The sequence below is a fragment of the Xenopus laevis genome, chromosome 3L, assembly GCF_017654675.1.
Source record: "Xenopus laevis strain J_2021 chromosome 3L, Xenopus_laevis_v10.1, whole genome shotgun sequence".
NCBI lineage: Eukaryota > Metazoa > Chordata > Amphibia > Anura > Pipidae > Xenopus > Xenopus laevis.
This window is the reverse complement of record NC_054375.1, coordinates 109221929-109241203: the sequence shown is the minus strand read 5'-3', so window position 1 is coordinate 109241203 and position 19275 is coordinate 109221929. Positions and strand designations below refer to the sequence as shown.

The 19275-nt window shown below is 41.4% G+C and overlaps 1 protein-coding gene across 5 annotated transcripts in view; it reads left to right on the top strand.

The window, feature by feature from the left end:
* The window catches only part of myef2.L (myelin expression factor 2 L homeolog), a 37704-nt gene that overhangs the window by 14863 nt on the left and 3566 nt on the right, over window positions 1-19275 (top strand). For 4 of the 5 annotated variants that reach the window (NM_001096673.1, XM_018251282.2, XM_018251283.2 and 1 more), the window contains 11 exon segments: window positions 582-589; window positions 672-765; window positions 2863-3063; window positions 10379-10532; window positions 13470-13519; window positions 15082-15136; window positions 17574-17675; window positions 18304-18351; window positions 18438-18509; window positions 18891-19037; window positions 19130-19228. In NM_001096673.1, coding sequence (NP_001090142.1) covers window positions 582-589; window positions 672-765; window positions 2863-3063; window positions 10379-10532; window positions 13470-13519; window positions 15082-15136; window positions 17574-17675; window positions 18304-18351; window positions 18438-18509; window positions 18891-19037; window positions 19130-19228 — 1030 coding nt within the window. 5 annotated transcript variants of the gene reach the window in all.

Genomic DNA, 19275 nt, shown 5'->3' with positions numbered 1-19275 from the left:
AATTGGTTAAAAGTAACCAACTGGATTACCATTGTTTAAGGGTTTGCTTCTAAAAGCTTAATAAAGACAAATTGAGTCAGTGTCTGCATTCTGGTCTCACTCTTGTTCTTTATAAAAGTCCAATGGTAAATTACTCAGTAGTGCTAGTATTGTAATGAACTACTTTGCATATTAATGACTGCTTGTGTGGTTTGCTCGGCTGCTTAACAGCCAGTGTGGTGAATGTTTTTGAATTAGTGAGCTTGCCAATTTTATATAGGGGAAAAAATATGATGGATTACATATTTAATGCTGATGAGTATAGGGACAGTCATTGGCCATGTGGAAGAATTATTTACATTTGCTTTAGTCTTGTCATTGTTTTTCAAGGTGTCTTAGCTAAAAATATTTAATTAGACACAAACGGATTGAATAAAAACTTCACAAAATATTATGTATTTTATTAGTAATATAAATATTTGACAATGTTATAAATATTTTACATGCAACCTTTAGTAATGCTTGTGTACATTTCTATGATGTAATCTTTTAATATTGTCTTTTTGGTTTTTTTCTCTTTCCATGTGACTTTATGGATATAGGGTAACGGGTACGTATAACTTTTTTTTGCGTTATTATATTGGTTGCAAATAGTGGTGCTAATTTTTATTTTTTATTCCTCACCTCCGCAGAGTTGTAGAATTTAGAGATATGGAGTATGTAACAAAAGCTGTAGAAGTGATGAACAAGCAAGATTTAAATGGTAGACCACTTAACATCAAAGCAGTAAGTTATTTTATTTCCTTGTGAAATTGTTTCTTGTATGTAGTAGTACAGTTATAGGATTTATTATCCAGAATGCTCGGGACCTAGGGTTTGTTGGATAAGTGATCTTTTAGTAAGTCTGCAAAAAAATAACAAAAAACATTCAGACATTAAGGGGGTTATTTATCAATGGTCGAGTTTTTTTTTCCCAAAAAAATTCCAGTTTTTAGAGGGTAGTTTCAGAAAAAGCTCAAATTTTTCGAGATTTGTTATAACCACAAAGCTGCCAAAAAGCTCAAATCCAAAAATACTCCAGCTAAAACCTGTCGCTCATGTAGAAATCAATAGCAGGGGTCCCTAGCACCATTTGAAGATTTTTTTTTTTCGGTGGGTTGCTCCTTAATTAATTGCATTCATTTGAGTTTTTTTACATTTCAGTTTTTCATTAATAAGTAAACATACCAGTTGTGAGTTTGAGGTAGAAAACCTCACACATTCGACCTTTGATAAATAATTCCTTAATGAGCCCAATAGTATATGAACCCAATATGGATTTATGCAGCTTACTTATGATCAAGTTGATGGTACTGGTTTATTATAAAGAGAAATTTTTCTTTTTGTAATCCTGAGCTTTCTTGATCATGGATTTACCAATAAGTACCTGTACTGTGATGTCTGTTTTGTACTTTTGAGTGGGAACTTTATACCTGCTCAAAGGTAAAAAGAAAATGTATTTTTGTTTATGAAGGCATGCTGCTCTGTAGTTTTCTTTTATTTAAGCGCTTAATTAATGTTACATTGAAAGTTTTATTTGCTGAACAACACCTACATAATAAGCATTGCCTACACTGTCCTAACCGTGAACTGCTTTCCCAGAATGTAATTGAGTCATTCATAGGTTTGTAAATTAGATTTATAGCGGTGGTGGATTACAGCTTTTATTAAATGGGTTCCAGTAGGCTAATGACAGATATGGTGAAGAAACGCAATTGACTCCGAATCCTGTCTTTTCCTCCTTTTAGTTTTCTTAAAAGGAAACCCTGTATATAAACCCCCCCCCCCCGGGAAACGCCCCATACTTTATATTTACCCCTTGTCACAGATTCTGGCAGCGGACTTCACCGCATCCATCTTCCGGGTCTTCGGTAAGATGACTGGGAGATCGCCAATCTCCGTCAATTTCGGTGCATGCACAGTTGTCAAAGACCGGCAAATTGCTCCAACTGTGCATGCGCCGGCATACCGATCTCCCAGTCAGCTTACCGAGGACCTGGAAGATGGATGCTGTGAAGTCTGCTGTCAGAAGCTGCGACGAGGGGTAAGTATAAAGAATGGGGCATTTCCCCAGGGGGGCAGTTAGCCTGGAAGGAGGGGGGTCTACGTGGGGTGGGGGATACAGGGTGAAACCTTTAACGGACAAGGAAAACCTTTGGCAAGAATATTGCAAACGCTTCTTACCAGGACTTCCAAAATATGCATGATTTTATATGGATGTATGATGATATCAGTGGAACCAATATAGGGGCTTTTATAGAGAAGATTTTCTTCAGGCTCAATTAGTGAAAAGTATGGAGATTTGGGGCTGGACTTGTGCCTGAAATAGTTTGGGAATTAGGGTTTCTGTTTTACTATATTTGCATTTACATGTCTCAATACACCGGGTCTGTTGCAGCTCAAAAATGCAGTGTGACTTGCAGATGCAGTTGAAAAGAATGGCATGGATCGTATCCAGCGGTCATTGGTGGGAGAAAAAAATGACCTGTTCATGTCTAGCGTGTCTCTGCACAATCTGCAGTTACTTCAAAAAAGTAACTTAGATTCTGAGCCAAAGTTAAATCCTCTTGATTGGTGTCACATCTTTGCCAACCCCCTTTCCCCAGGTGTTGTTACAACTCCAGCCCTGCCAATTTCTAACACCAGAGGGAGTCTGGTTGATTGTGGATAAAAAACATTGAGGACTGGTTGGGTGTGAGATGACAAACTGCAGAGTTACTACGGTCAGATTTTGCAGGTCCACCGACTAAGTGTAAATCTTGTTCTGTATAACTCTGTTGGACATTTAGTTATCTTTCCTGTGGACATAAGAAATATTTTGACACTTTTCTGGTTTATTTGTAGGATCCTGATGGAGAGCATGCTAGAAGAGCTCTGCAGCGTGGTGGTAGTGGAGGAGGACCATTCCCAGGGGGTCATGGTTCAGACATGGGTCCAGGAATGATGAATATCCCACCCTCAATTATGAATAATCCCAACATACCACCAGAGATAATCGGCGCTCTAAGAGCTGGGCGACTGGGAACAACAATATTTGTAGCAAATGTAAGCTACTTTAATATGAAGATGAATTTTACTAGTAGTTGCTATTAAATATACATTAGGATCCTCCTTTATTTTTAAATACTTGAAAATGTTTCCACCAAAGTCATTAGAAGTTATTGAAATATTTCAGTACCTTTTTATTTTAAATTGATTTGTAGGATGGGACTTAGGGTTTCATTAATGCTGAGCTCCCAAATAAAGTGGTGATTTGCATTTAGTACAATAGATCCCTTAAAAGAACAGTAGCACTGAAAAATTAAGCTTTTAGGTAATGAAAAAGTTGCCCTGCACTGGTAAGACTGATCTGTTTGCTTCAAAAACCACTACTATAGTTCATATAAACAAGTTGCTGTGTAGCAATGGCAGAAATTGAAAAATTACTTTTCTCTGTCGTCTAAAGGGGGACACAGGGACTCTTGGGGTTTAAGCTCCACCCTCCAGGAGGCAGGACACTATTAATAAAATTAAAATTAAGGGGGCGTGCCCATATAGTGGCTTAACCCCACATTCTGTAGCATTCCTTCAGTTTTTAAGTGTCCTGCTTCAAGGAGGATGGATACCAGCTTCAACACAGAAGCATGCTATGGGGTGTCACCAGGGCAGGACTGCCTGTTCCTTTGTGTGTACCCCCCCCTCGAGGGATCTCTCACCGGGGTCATATTCTAGCCCTCTAGGCTATAACCGACCTGCACAGAAAAAATTCCTGCAACCCGCTGGGGCCAGCAGATGTTCTGACCGGTTGAGACGCCAGCAGTGAGTATGAGTTGTTCTACTCGTGTCCTGGCCTGCTCTTCCCCCCCCCCCGGTAGGGACCCCCCCCTTAATCAGCCCAGACCTAGCTGCATTCGAGGTGGCATTAACTGCTCTCTCCGACGCTCTTCCACACAGACGGGATGGTTACCGAGTGCGCGCCCTTCTCCTGCACGCAGTGGAACGCATCACGCTGATGCGTTCCAGGCGCCATTTTGTTTTTTCGGCGCGAAGCGTACAAGTGGCTTAGAAGGCGCCGAACTTCTTCCCGCCACTCTACACAGCCACATTAAGCTGACGCTTCCTCATTCTGCCAGCAGCACCTCAGGAGACACGGGAGCCTCTCTTGTTTTTTGGGGATTAGGCTCTACCTTCAGGCAGCAGTCTTGGATTGCCTAAAAGCACTCTTACAAAGCATATCTTCTGACTGACATTCCTCAGCAGGTACCTCAGCCACTGTTCGTATGGCAGAAGGTAAGTCAGGGGGACTTTTCCCCAGGGCTGGGGGGAGAGCACCAGCAGCACAGGTGACCTATTTTACCTGCAAAAACTGCCAACTAAAAATCCCTGGGGGCCAGGCTGACCCACTCTGCAGATCTTGCTCAAAGGGGCAGGGACCAGCGCCCACCCAGGGGCCCATCCCAACGGTCCCTGAATCTGGGGAACCCGCACAGGATTTTGCTGCAGGGGATGGGGTAGCGGGCACTTCCTCAGAACCCCCTGCACCCCTATGGGCAATTCAACTTTCCCAATCCCTGGCATCCCTGCAGGGCCTCCCTTCCATTGCCACCAATTTGGGAAAAGCCCTAGCCAAACTAGGTCATCACTCCAGTGGAAAGCGGAAACGGCTTCCCAGCTCCAAGGGTGACACAGACACCCATTCCCCCTCTGACGTCTCGTCAGCTGGGGAAGATTTTTCTCATTCAGAGGGGGAACTCCCGCCTTCGGATGCTTCCTCAGAAGTTGAGGAGGATAATGCGGAGGATTCCAGAAGCAAGGAACTCCCTCACGACGTTGAGGGTATTATTAAGGGCGTGCTGAACGTGCTAAAAATCACACAAACACCTGACCAACAGGCTTCATCTTCCAACCTGTTTAAAAGAAAACACAAATCTGCTACATGTTTTCCTTCACATGACCAACTCCTTAACATAATACAAGAAGAATGGAATTCTCCGGAGCGAAAATTCCAAGCTACCCGGAAATTTTCGAAATCGTATCCCTTTCCCAAAGACCTAGTAGAAAAATGGTCACTGCCTCCAACTGTGGACGCACCAGTTTCGAGATTATCCAAATCCACAGCATTACCAGTCACGGACGCTGCAGCCTTCAAGGATCCCTCAGACAGACGTCTAGAAGGTTTCCTCAGAGCAGTCTACTCATCCGCTGGCTCCACACTTCGTCCAGCTCTTGCCTCGGCCTGGGTGGCGAGAGCCATTCAGGCATGGGCAGACTCCCTCGTGACAGACATTCAAAATGGCATCCCCAGAACAGACATCCTGTCCTCCGCACAATCCATCACGGAGGCGGCGGCTTACTTGTGCGACGCTTCTCTCGATACAGCACAGATTACTGCCCGCACGTCAGCGCTCTCCGTCGCAGCACGCAGAACACTCTGGCTGAAGAACTGGTCTGCGGATGTCAGTTCCAAGAAGTCCCTTACCTCACTACCCTTTAAGGGACAACGACTTTTTGGTGAGGAACTCGAAAAGATAATCTCACAGGCCACGGGAGGGAAGAGTACCTTTCTTCCCCAACAGAAGTCAAGGCCCATGACCTCCCCCAGACGTGGTCGGTCCTTTCGTGGCAACACCGGACGTTTCTCCAGACGGCACAGTCCTCCCCAACGTTCTCAGTTTCGCTCTAAACCGAACGACAAGGGACGACCAACAAATTCCACAACAAGTCCACGGCCGACAAGGCCACTTCAGGATGACGGGTCACCCCCTCCGGGGTCACGGCAACCACTAGGGGGACGATTGCTGAGATTCCGGGAGGTGTGGACACGATACTCGTCAGACGCTTGGGTAACCGAAATCATTTCCGAGGGCTACCACCTGGATTTCGCCTCCCTTCCTCCCGGAAAATTTCTCATGTCCAGAGTCCCTTCAAACCCAGCCAAGGGCCGAGCCTTTTTGGATTGCATTGCCAACATGGAACAGACTGGAGTGATCATTCCGGTTCCCCCGTCAGAAACATTTTGCGGGTTTTACTCCAATCTGTTCCTGGTTCCAAAGAAAGACAGGTCCTTCCGACCAGTATTGGACCTGAAGTTCCTCAACAAACACATACAATCGGTCCGGTTCAAAATGGAGACTCTCCGGTCTGTCATACGGGGCATGGAACCAGGTCAACTGCTGATGTCCCTCGACATCAAGGATGTGTATCTTCACGTTCCGATCTGGCCTCCTCGCCATCGATTTCTCCGGTTCGCATCCCGGAATCGCCATTACCAATTTGTGGCACTCCCGTTCGGTCTCTCCTCTGCCCCCAGAGTGTTCACCAAGCTCATGGCGGTGACGGCAGCAACGCTACGGCTCCAAGGCATCTCGATCACTCCTTACCTGGACGACCTTCTCCTGAAGGCTTCCACGCTAGAGAAGAGCAGAAGGGACATGCAACAAGCGATTGCACTACTTCAGAGTTTCGGGTGGACCATCAACTGGACCAAATCCAGCATGACGCCCAGTCACCAGATGCTATTCCTGGGTCTCCACTTCGATACCCTGACCCAACGTGTTTCCCTGCCCATGGACAAACAGAGGAAGATCAGAGCGCAAGTCAATCTCCTTCTTCACGGCCGGCGCCCCACAGTCCACCTCGCAATGAAGGTCCTCGGCTTGATGGTCTCGTCCATCGAAGCAGTTCTCTTCGCTCAGATACACTTGAGACCTCTACAAGCCAACGTTCTATCGGGATGGAAAGGGGGCCTTTTGTCCCAACGGATTGTTCTGCAGCAAACAACCCGGGAGTCACTCCTCTGGTGGCTGAATCACCACAATCTGTCGACGGGCCAGTCTTGGGCGACTCCGGCCTGGACCGTGATCACAACAGACGCAAGTCTCCTCGGATGGGGCGCCACGTGGAACACCTCGTCGGTACAAGGCCGTTGGTCGCCAGCAGAAAAGAGACTACACATCAACGTCCTGGAACTTCGGGCAGTCAGGCTTGCCCTCAGACATTGGTCTCCCCTACTCCAAGACAAGTCGATCCGAGTACAAAGCGACAACTCCACCACCGTCGCGTACATAAACCGGCAAGGAGGTACCCGCAGCAAAGCATCCCTAGCGGAGGTAGTACAAATCCTAGCCTGGGCGGAACTCAGCTCAGTCAGACTATCTGCCATCCACATTCCTGGAGTAGACAACACCCAAGCGGACTTCCTCAGTCGGAACCAGCTGGATCCGGGAGAATGGGAACTTCATCCCGCAGTGTTCACAGACCTAGTGAAACGGTGGGGACGTCCTCAAGTCGACCTCATGGCCTCCAGAGCCAACCGCAAAGTTCCAGCCTTTTACGCCCGTTTTCGGGATCCGACGGCGATGGGAGTGGACGCCATGACACAAGTCTGGGATTTCCACCTAGCTTACGTCTTCCCTCCGTTTCCAATGCTCCCTCGGGTTCTGAAGAAAATCAAGCAATCCTGCACGACGGTCATAGTGATAGCTCCGTATTGGCCCTGGAGAACGTGGTTCACGGATCTTCAGGACATGTCCATAGCTCAACCAGTTCGTTTCCCTCCCAGGAACGATCTTCTCCTGCAGGGTCCCATACTACACCACAATCCGGGACTGTTCGCTTTGACGGGATGGCTGTTGAGGCGGCCATCTGGAGACGGAAGGGTATAGCGGACGATGTACTTGCCACTATGCTGAAGTCACGCAAAACTACCTCTTCTAAAGCTTACCATAGGGTTTGGCGCAGCTACTGGACCTGGTGCGAGGCATCCGGGTTTTCCTTCCATGAATGCGATGTTCCCAGGATCTTATCCTTCCTACAGCGAGGATTTCAACTCGGTCTGAAGCTCAGTTCCTTGAAGGTTCAAGTATCTGCTCTCTCTGTCCTTTTCCAGTCTCGTCTCGCCCTAGACGATTCGGTCCGCACCTTTCTGCAGGGAGTACAACATATCGTTCCTCCTTACCGATCGCCAGTCCCCGGATGGGATCTTAACCTCGTTTTGGAGGCTCTCCTTGACCCCCCCTTCGAACCTCTGGGAGTCGTCTCGGAACAGTGGCTTACATGGAAAATGGCCTTCCTCGTTGCCATTTCATCCGCTCGCAGGGTATCGGAAATAGGTGCCTTATCTTGTGATCCGTCTCTGCTGGTTTTCCATCGGGACAAGGCAGTCCTCAGGACTGTGCCTTCCTTCCTGCCTAAGGTCGTGTCATCGTTTCACGTGAACCAGGAGATTGTGGTTCCCTCTCTCTGTCCGGAACCCAAGAATGACAAGGAACGGAGATTTCACAGTCTGGATGTGGTCAGGGCACTTCGCTGGTACCTTGACCGTTCTAAGTCCTATCGCCGCTCTCAAGCACTTTTTGTCATTCCGTCCGGCCCTCGGCAGGGGCTGTCAGCCTCCAAGACCACTATCGCACGTTGGATCAGAGAAACCATCAGGCAAGCCTATCTAGCTAAGGGCAGAACTCCTCCTAACAATGTTCGCGCTCACTCCACACGATCCTTGGGAGCTTCCTGGGCTTGGCGCAACTTGGCCTCCTTGGACCAGATCTGCAGAGCAGCCACCTGGTCTTCGGTTCATACATTCACTAAATTCTACAGCCTTGACACGTTCTCATCAGCGGACGCCGTTTTCGGCCGCAAAGTACTACACTCTGTGGTACGGTAACGTGTCTCTACCTTTTTTGATTCGCTCCCACCCTGCTGTCTGGGGCTGCTTTGTTAAGTCCCCAAGAGTCCCTGTGTCCCCCTTTAGACGACAGAGAAAACAGGATTTTTTGATACTCACCATTAAATCCTTTTCTCTGTAGTCGATAGGGGGACACAGGGCTTCCCGACCCTGAGCGAAATGTTGACCACTTGGTCTTAAGGAAAAGTTTTCCTGATTTACGGTTTTGCAAGTTGAGTGTTAATACGGTTTGTCTTTCAGCAGTCTCTTTGGTACCAACTGAAGGAATGCTACAGCATGTGGGGTTAAGCCACTATATGGGCACGCCCCCTTAATTTTAATTTTATTAATAGTGTCCTGCCTCCTGGAGGGTGGAGCTTAAACCCCAAGAGTCCCTGTGTCCCCCTATCGACTACAGAGAAAAGGATTTAACGGTGAGTATCAAAAAATCCTGTTATTTTAACTCAGGTTAAATATTGGATAACAGATAACACCATTATGTTCTACAGAGCTTATCTGATGTGTAACCTGAGCCGTTTCTCCTTTGAATGACTGCCCCCATTGCTACACAGCAGCTTATTTATAGAAGTAAAAGTAGCTTTTCTAAAACAAACACAGCAGTTTTAAGAGTGTATGGCAACACTGCATTATATTTGTATTACTTTACAACACTCATTTATTTGGTGCTACTGTTCTTTTAAGAAGTTCAAGATCTAAAGCACTATTTATGAAGACCCACTACTTTGTCTTGCTTTTATGAAGGGCAACTGCCGTATTGACATTAAGGAACCATTATAGTTTTAAAGTATAGTTAGTTTACTTTTTTTTATTTAATGAGTGAGCAATCAGTTACTCATACTACAAGCCCACACTTAAAATAGGCAATTTTTGCTGAAAAATTAAAATGCAGTGTTTTCCGCATTGAAAAAAAAATGGGGCAGAAAAAAGGGAGGGGCCTGGGTTTTAAATAGAAAAAAAATTCTCTGCGTACAAGGAGGAACTAGTTTTATAGAAACTGGTAAGACTTTGTACTTCCGCAATACAGTACACCGTCCTACTGGCTTATATATATATTTTTTTTTTTTTTTTTGCAAGGATAGAAGATGCTCAAGAAATTGCAGTAATCTTGTTTTGACATGCAAAATAGATTTCCCATCAGTGACCATACACTGCCAAATCTTATTTTTTATATATCTATCTATCTCTCTCTCTCTCTCTCTCTCTCTCTCTCTCTCTCTCTCTCTCTCTCTCTCTATATATCTATATCTCTATCTATATCTATCTATATCTATCTATATCTATCTATCTATATCTCTATCTCTATCTATCTATCTATCTATATCTCTATCTCTATCTCTATCTATCTATATCTCTATCTCTATCTATCTATCTCTATCTATCTCTATCTATCTCTATCTATCTCTATCTATCTCTCTCTATCTCTCTCTATCTCTCTCTATCTCTATCTCTCTCTATCTCTATCTATCTCTATCTCTATCTCTATCTCTATCTATCTCTATCTATCTCTATCTATCTCTATCTATCTCTATCTATCTCTATCTATCTCTATCTATCTCTATCTCTATCTATATATCTATATATATTTTTTCTATTTTATGGTAAAACATGACTAAGATGAGTCTGTATACAACCATTAGCTGTTTCTGCAGTCACTTATAAATTCATAATAATTTTTTTTTTTTTCCCCCCCCCCTTAAGCTTGATTTCAAAGTCGGTTGGAAGAAACTGAAGGAGGTTTTCTGCATCTCAGGAACTGTAAAGCGAGCAGACATAAAGGAAGATAAAGATGGAAAGAGCCGTGGAATGGGAACAGTCACCTTTGAACAACCAATTGAAGCTGTGCAAGCTATTTGTATCCTTAACATAGTAACATAGTGAGTAAGGTTGAAAAAAGACACATGTCATCAAGTTCAACCTTTTAGGTTTTTTTTTTTTAATCTGCCTGCTAGTTGATCCAGAGGAAGGCAAAAAAACCCATCTGAAGCCTCTCCAATTTGCCTCAGAGGGGGAAAAAATTCCTTCCTGAAAAATGGCAATTGGACTAGTCCCTGGATCAACTTGTACTATGAGCTATCTCCCATAACCATATATTCCCTCACTTGCTGAAAAGCCATCCAACCCCTTCTTAAAGCTATCTAATGTATCAGCCTGTACAACTGATTCAGGGAGAGAATTCCACATCTTCATAGTTCTCACTGTAAAAAACCCCTTCCGAATATTTAGGTGGAACCTCTTTTCTTCTAATCAGAATGGGTGACCTCCTGTCAGCTGGAAAGACCTTCTGGTAAATAAAGCATTAGAGAGATTATTATACGATCCCCTTATATATTTATACATAGTTATCATGGAATTAATTGGGCTAGATCGTTTTGTGTCATCTGCAAACACTGATACATTACTTACAATACCCTCCCCATAGTCATTAATGAACAAGTTAAATAAAAGTGGTCCCAATACCGTGCCCTGAGGGACCCCACTAAGAACCTTACTCCAAGTAGAGAATGTACCATTAACAACCACCCTCTGTACCAAATCCTGTAGCCAGTTTCCTATCCATGTGCAAACGACTTCATTAAAGGGGAAGGAAACCTAGTCGGCGCAAACCCCCCGCTCCCGTTTGTTACCCTCCCTCCTCCCCCCTGGCCTACCAGTCCCGCTGGGCAAATGCCCCAAACTTGTTACTAACCCTTCTGCGCAGGTCCAGTCCAGGGAGTTCACAGACGACATCATCTTCAACGCGATCATCTTCCTGCTGTGAACGGCGTTTTGGCGCATGCGCAGTAGGATCATTTCGCCGGTACGGATCTACTGCGCATGCACCAAAAGTCACGCGCATGCGCAGTAGATCGTTCCGGCTAAATGATCCTACTGCGCATGCGCCGTTCACAGCAGGAATAAGATCGCGTGGAAGAAGATGTCATCTGTGAACTCCCTGGACTGGACCTGCGCAGAAAGGTAAGTAACAAGTTAGGGGCATTTGCCCAGCGGGACGGGTAGGCCAGGGGGGAGGAGGGAGGGTGGGCAACAAAAGGGAGGGGGGGTGGGGGGTTTGCACCAACTAGGTTTCCTTCCCCTTTAAGCAAATCAAATTTGTCTGACATGGCCTATCCTTCATAAAGCCATGCTGATTGCTGCTCATAATGCCATTGACTAGGATAAAATTTTGAATGTGATCCTTTCACAAGCCTTCAAATAATTTGCCCACCACAGATGTCAAACTTACTGGCCTATAATTGCCAGGCTGAGATTGTGATCCCTTTTTAAATATTGGAATAAAATCAGCTTTTCTCCAATCCATAGGTACCATACCAGATGAAAGTGAATCTGAGAAAATCAGAAATAGGGGCTGGTCTAAAACTGAACTAAGCTCTCTTAGAACCCAGGGGTGTATGCCATCAGGCCCTGGAGCCTTGTTTACATTCATTTTTATTAAAGCTTTTTGAATCATATCCTGAGTCAGCCACTGACAAGATTGAGCTGAGCCATTAGTGCAGCTATAAAGTGAGCCTGGGAACTTCTCTATTGTATACATTGAAGAAAAGAACTGATTTAGCACGCTTGCCTTTTCTGTATCTGTTACAACCATACTGGTACCATTATTTAATGGAGCAACACTCTCAACCTGCATCTTTTTACTATTATATATTTAAAAAACTTTTTAGGGTTAGTTTCCACCTCCACCCCAATTAACTCTTCATTTCTTTTCTTAGCCTTCCGGATTGCTGATTTACAACATTTATTAGTGTTTATATCCATTAAATGCAGCTTCTGTCCCAACAGATTTGTAGTTTTTAAATGCCTTTCTCTTCTTCCCTACTAACTTCTTTACTTGTGTATTAAGCCACATAGGATGATTCTTAGAGCTTCTACATTTACTCCTTAAGGGGATAAATTGAGAACAGTAATGATTTAATATCATTTTAAATGACAACCATTTCTTTTCTGTGTTTTTAGCTGAAAACATAATGCCCCAATCAATGCTCTGTAGGGCCCTCAAGGCACTAACATTAGCTTTTCCAAAATTCATGGTTTTTGTTGCACCAGTACATATTTGTTTTTTGCACCAGCCATTAAATGATATCACATTATGGTCACTATTACCCAGGGGTTCATTGACTTGCACATTTGCTATAAGTTCTGGGTCATTTGAGATCACTAGCTCCAGAACAGCATTTTTTATGTGCCATAAAATTGTCATGCAAAAAGTTTATAAACTTGTTCCCATTAACTGATCTAGCAGTACTGTTGCTCCAGTCAATATCTGGGTAATTAAAATCCCCCATTATCATTACTTTACCCAAACGGCAGCCTTTTCTATTTGCATCAGGAGCTTAGCCTCCTCCTCACTTACATTAGGGGGTTAGCATACGCCTAAAATTAATTTGCTGGACTCTTTACAATTGGTGAAGAACTCCACCATACGACTTCTGCCCCCTCATTTTCTAACATAACCGCCTCCTTTATATAAGCTTTTAAATTCTGCCTAACAAACAGACCTACCCCTCCTCCTTTTCTATTGCCTCTGTCCCTCCGAAAAAAGTATAGCCACTGATATTAACTGCCCAGTCATGTGACTCATTCAGCCATGTTTCGGCCACACCAATCACATGTTTTCCCTCCAGCTCTCCCATTTTATATATATTGTGTATTTTTTATGTTTAGAAATAAGAATTATTTGCATATATTTCTACTTTCCCAGTAGATCAGGGCATCAAATGTCCAAAAATTCTAGATTTATTTAGCCATGTTAACCATTTTGAGCAGTCTTCCTTTACAATTTTTATTCCAGCTATGTTCAATGGGCAGTTTTTGTTTGACAGGCCTATGCATGTAAAAATGGTAAGTGGGGGAAAAAAATTCTTTCAAATGAGGAATATTTGTTTTGTCTTTAAAATAGTAGGCAATTGGGTTTTATTATACAGAGACCGGATCAGAACATTTTGTTAATTATTTATTCCACTGAAAAACACCTGAACACACAGGGAGCTGTGTGTAGTACATCTGCCACTTGGTTATGAGGCAAGCATGACCCCTTTCCTTTCAAACAACCCATATTAGGCTTATTAAACCTTTGTTCTGTACTCTTATTGGCTACACAGACAGGGGGTTTTAGCACACTGTCACACTGTTTATTTCTTGCACCAAAGAAGAAATTGCTAGTCCACAGATAAGGAGTAAAACGATGACTTATTTAAAAACCTGCATTTTAGGGGGTTTGTTCAGTTATATATATATATATATATATATATATATATATATATATATATATATATATATATATATATATATATATATATATATATATATATATATATATATATATATATATATATATATATATATATCTATATCTCTATATCTCTATATCTCTATATCTCTATCTCTATCTCTATCTCTATCTCTATCTCTATCTCTATCTCTATCTCTATCTCTATCTCTATCTCTATCTCTATCTCTATCTCTATCTCTATCTCTATCTATATCTCTATCTATATATCTCTATCTATATATCTCTATCTATATATCTCTATCTATCTATCTCTATCTATCTATCTCTATCTATCTATCTCTATCTATCTATCTCTATCTATCTATCTCTATCTATCTATCTCTATCTATCTATCTCTATCTATCTATCTCTATCTATCTATCTCTATCTATCTATCTCTATCTATCTATCTATCTCTATCTATCTATCTCTATCTATCTATCTATATCTATCTATATCTATATCTATCTATCTATATAAAAATATATATCTATATATCTATATATATATCTATATCTATCTCCCTTTGCCCAAATTACCCATTTATACGGGTGGAAGGAGTTCCACCCCATTAAGCATTTACAAAAACATTTTACAAAACCCAACAACATTTTAAATAGGCATAATACAATTTTTAACAAAGGACCAATTTTGGTATTTTTTAAAAAAGGTGTTTTGGTGTATACTTCAATATAAGACAAAAATCATAGTAATGTAGAATTCAGCGGTAAGCTGGCACAGAAAGTGGACTTCACTCCAAAATAGATGCAAATAAAATGTTTTATTACGCAAAAAGGAACATCTGAGGGTGTCCATTTTCTGTGCCAGCTTACCACTGACTTCTACATGTCTGATACTAACTCCGCAAGCTGAAGGTCTAGGGCTTGAGCACCTGGACCCCCTGTTTGTATTGGTAATTGTACCTTACTACTCACCATTTTTGCAATATTGGACTTTTTCCTTATCCCTTACCCCAGTAAATTTTAAAAACCATAGTAATCCTGGGACATAATTATTGCTCCTTATATAGATCTAGTGCAAATCACTGGCACAGAATACATTTTCTTTTAATTATACTATACTTATAGGCCATTTAATGACTGGCTGTTCACATGTCTTGTTTCTCGCCTAGGATGACAAATCACTCCCGCATGATGATTTTATAGACAAAACACCTCAGTTGCCACGTAAGTAAATTGCAAAGGTATGCCTTTGCCCTCCCCTACAATGTAATCTAATCATGGTGTTTCTTTACACATTGGTCTAATTTGTTGGAACAGGTTTTAAAGATAATGAAAAATATTTATATAAGGCTTCTACCAGGGGCATAATTGGACATTACTGATGCTTCGCTGAACTTGTCTATTAATGATAGATTGTTGTAACTATAGATTAATTCTTTGGAAGCCCTCTCTGCTTCTTTGAGTGTTTTACTTATCTGGCTTTACAGGAGCTTTTGCACCCATATTTAAATTTTAAAAGTGCCTATTCGTAATGTTTAGTTTTACTAATTTTTTGCTAATCTCAAAGTGTTGAATTTAGTCTGATGTGCAATGGGCAGTAGTTCTATGCAATAGTTATTAGAAATGTTGTATGCGTGTTTGTGTCTTGGGCAAGCCACCATTATGTACACAGATTACATTCTAAGTTAACACAAAACAATTTTTGTATACTTTATTTTAAATAGTATTGTACAAACAAAAAATATCCCTTCTGAGCAGTATGGAGCCTTGAGGCACATTGTGGTCTGTTTTATCAGGAACCTGCCTGTATGTTTTTGGTTTTTTTAAATATGGGAGGAAATCAGAGTAACCATGCAGACATTTAAATATACATAGCAAACAGACAAGTAAACCTATAAATTACATGTGTTAGTGGTGGCTCACCTTCAAACTAGTTGTTTTCAGACAATTCACCAGAAATAACCACTTTTTCCAACTTCCAAGTGTCGTTTTTCACCTTCTAAAGCAGCTCTGGGAGGGTGGGTCGCCGACCCTGTAAACTGTTTTCAATTGATACATTTAGTTGTTACATTTCTTAGCTTTGTCCTTGCTGAGCAGAATCCCTGAGTTTTATTAAAGGCAGCTGTTAGAAATGATACAATAGTTGCTAATATTCCAGAGATGCTGCTGAGAAATGTATCAACTCAATGTTGCAAAATTGTAACAATTCAGACCCTGCACCTGAACCCTGAGCTGCCAGACTGAAACGCCAGAGACAGGGACTTGAAACTTAGATTTTGGAAAAGCAGCAAAAAATAAATAATGGAAAGTAATAGAAAAAAAAGTCTTTATTTCTGGTGAACAATCTGGAAACTGAACTGAAAAAGTGTTTGGAAGGTGAACAACCCTTTTAACCGAAGCGTCTCAATACAATAATGCAAGAGGCCATCAGGAAAAGTGAGTGCTTGGTTTCATAAAGTATTCACTTTTCTTTCATACAAAAGCAGCTTTGTCTTAAAGGAGAACTAAAAGCTAAAAAATTGCATTTTATATGCTGAACTTATTGCACCAGCCTAAAGTTTCAGCTTCTCAATAGCGACACTCGTATGTTCAGAGGGCTCTGAGCAACTGTTGAGAAGCTGAGCTTAGGGGGTCGTTGCAAATTATCAAGCAGAAAATGAGTTGTAATATAAGCTGATGATACAGGACTGATTATTAAATTCTGATGCTAGCTGCACTGGTTTCTGTGCTGTCATGTAGTAATTATCTGTATTAATTACTAATTAGCCTTATATTGTGACATTTATATTTTATGTGTACTGTATATTGTGAGTGGGTCCCTAAGCTCAGTAAGTGACAGCAGCACAGAGCATGTGCAGTGAATGAGCAGAAAAGAAGATGGGGAGCTACTGGGACATATTTGGAGACACAGATCTTTACTGCCAAAGGGCTGTGGTTGTCTTGGGCTGGTACAGAAGCCCAAAAAATAATGTACAACATTTCTAGCTACTTCTTTAGCTAGGCTTTAGTTTTCGTTTAAAGGGGTGGTTCATCTGTAAGTTGTAGTATAGAATGGCCAATTCTAAGCAAATTTTTAATTGGTCTTTTTTATTAGAAGTTTTTGCATTTTTATTCTGATTAAGTGAGGGTCACTGACCCCATCTAAAAACACATGCTCTGTAAGGCTACAGATTTGCTATTGCTACTTGTATGACTCTTTCTATTCAGGCCCTCTCCTATTCATATTCCAGTCTCTTATTCAAACCAGTGCATGGTTTTTAAGCTAATTTGGACCATAGCAACCACATTGCTGAAATTACAAACTAGATAGATAATGTATAAAAAGCTAAAAAATGAAAAACCCAATAATAAAAAAATATATATTATATAATTAGTTTCAGAATATCACTTAAAAGTTAATTTAGAGGTGAACAACCCCTTTAGCAGGGAATGAAACAGTGTGCCTTTATGTATTTGAATGACCTGTTATCAAATATTTTACATAGATAACATTATCTGTAATGAGGGTATCCTTTTTAAATGACATGTGCTGGTTTTCTTTATTTATTTTCTCTATTACATGTAATTGTTCCATTAGGGAACTTCAGTTACCGTATCTGAACAAAATATTGTAAATGTCACTGACATTTTAAGAGTTATTAATTAATATGTCTTATTTCAGGTGGGCTGGGTGGCATTGGAATGGGGCTTGGACCTGGTGGACAGCCAATTGCTGCTAACCAAATGAGCATGGGAAGTGGAATGGGAAATATGGGTCCTGGAGGCAAGTATAAATGTTGGATTCTCTTGTACTCGTGACTGAATATATTTTAAAATGCTTGTACTGTTGAGTGGATGTGATATTTGTTTGTATATATATGTATATGTATACACACTATATCTTCAGGCTGGACACCCATTAGAATGAAGTCTGTATTAAAGCTTTCCTAATGCTTTTCATATTTTAATTTCGGAGATATTCCCTCAGTCAAAACATTTCACTGCAGGAAGCAGGGATTTTGCCGATAGGGCTGCAAATTCTTCCCTTGCTTTATATAGCAGCCTAGCAGATTATTTTTATTGTACATTAGAAGTTACCTTTGCATTCTGTAACCTGCATACATATACTGCCCTTTAGACATGTGTTTTTATAGTCATACCCCTTTAGACTGATGAAATAATTTTTAACTTAAAGTAGCAGGTGGTTCTTCATGGCGAGGGCAATGATGTGGAATGTCTTGCAGGTGCTCTGTTAATGCCTTTCAGAGAGAAGCCTGGATGACTTATTGAGCAAACCTAAAATTCGAAACTATAGTACAGTTAATTGAGTATAGGTGTTTATATTTGTGTATGGTTATCTAGGTCTGTTTATGTATATTTATATATTGCAAAATATGCTATCTATTTTAAAGGTATGGGTATGGAAGGTCCTGGTTTTGGATCAATGAACAGAATGGGAGGTGAGCAATATTCTTTGTGTGAACTGCATTGTGTTATGTACATAGACTTGTTTCTCAAAGTTAAATTATTTCTGTTTTTACAATAGGAAGTGGATATGGCACCAGCATGGAAAGCATTAATAGCATGTCTGGATTTAGTGGAATGAACAGAATGACAGGTACGAAGGGTTTATATAAAATTATAGATGGGTTACAAAAAGCATGTATTCTAAGTTGCCATTAAATCCTAGTTACAGTTATTATCCTTTCTAATCTAGAATTATTTTTTATTTCTTTGTAGTGAGCTAATTTTAATATCATTGGATTCTTATAGATCAGGTTCCCTATTATATAGTGGTGTATGACAACCTTGTTCTCATGCTTTTGATATGCTTTGTTTGCAATTAATACTGAGCAGTAAGCTGCAATTAATTCTATCCTACTAAACACTTAGCACTTATTGACCTGGTGATGTTCATAAAAGGATAGCTTTGATCTGATTTTATAAGGCTTGCCATTTCAGTATTTATTTTCACTCTTCCTTTTTTTGTTTTGTATAGGACTAGGTGGCGTGGATGAATTCAGAGGGAGTTTGGGTGCTGGCATAAGTGGAAGCATGGGTGGAATTGGAACTAGCATGGGTGGAATTGGAACTAGCATGGGTGGAATGGGAACTGGCATGGGTGGCATGTCAAGCGGAATGGGAGGTAAGCACATTGACACATCCATCTTGAATAGATTTTTTTTTTTACCCTGATCTTTGAAGTTTTTGTCTTGATGTATATATTTTGTTTTTAAGATATGTTCCGGGGAGGAATGGGCAGTGGCATCGATCGAGACTTTGGTCGCAGTGAAATTGGTTTAAATCGTGGGTTTGGAGATTCTTTCGGAGGAATGAGTAAGCGGATATACTTTTATGTTTATACCTGAATTTAAGCTGAAATA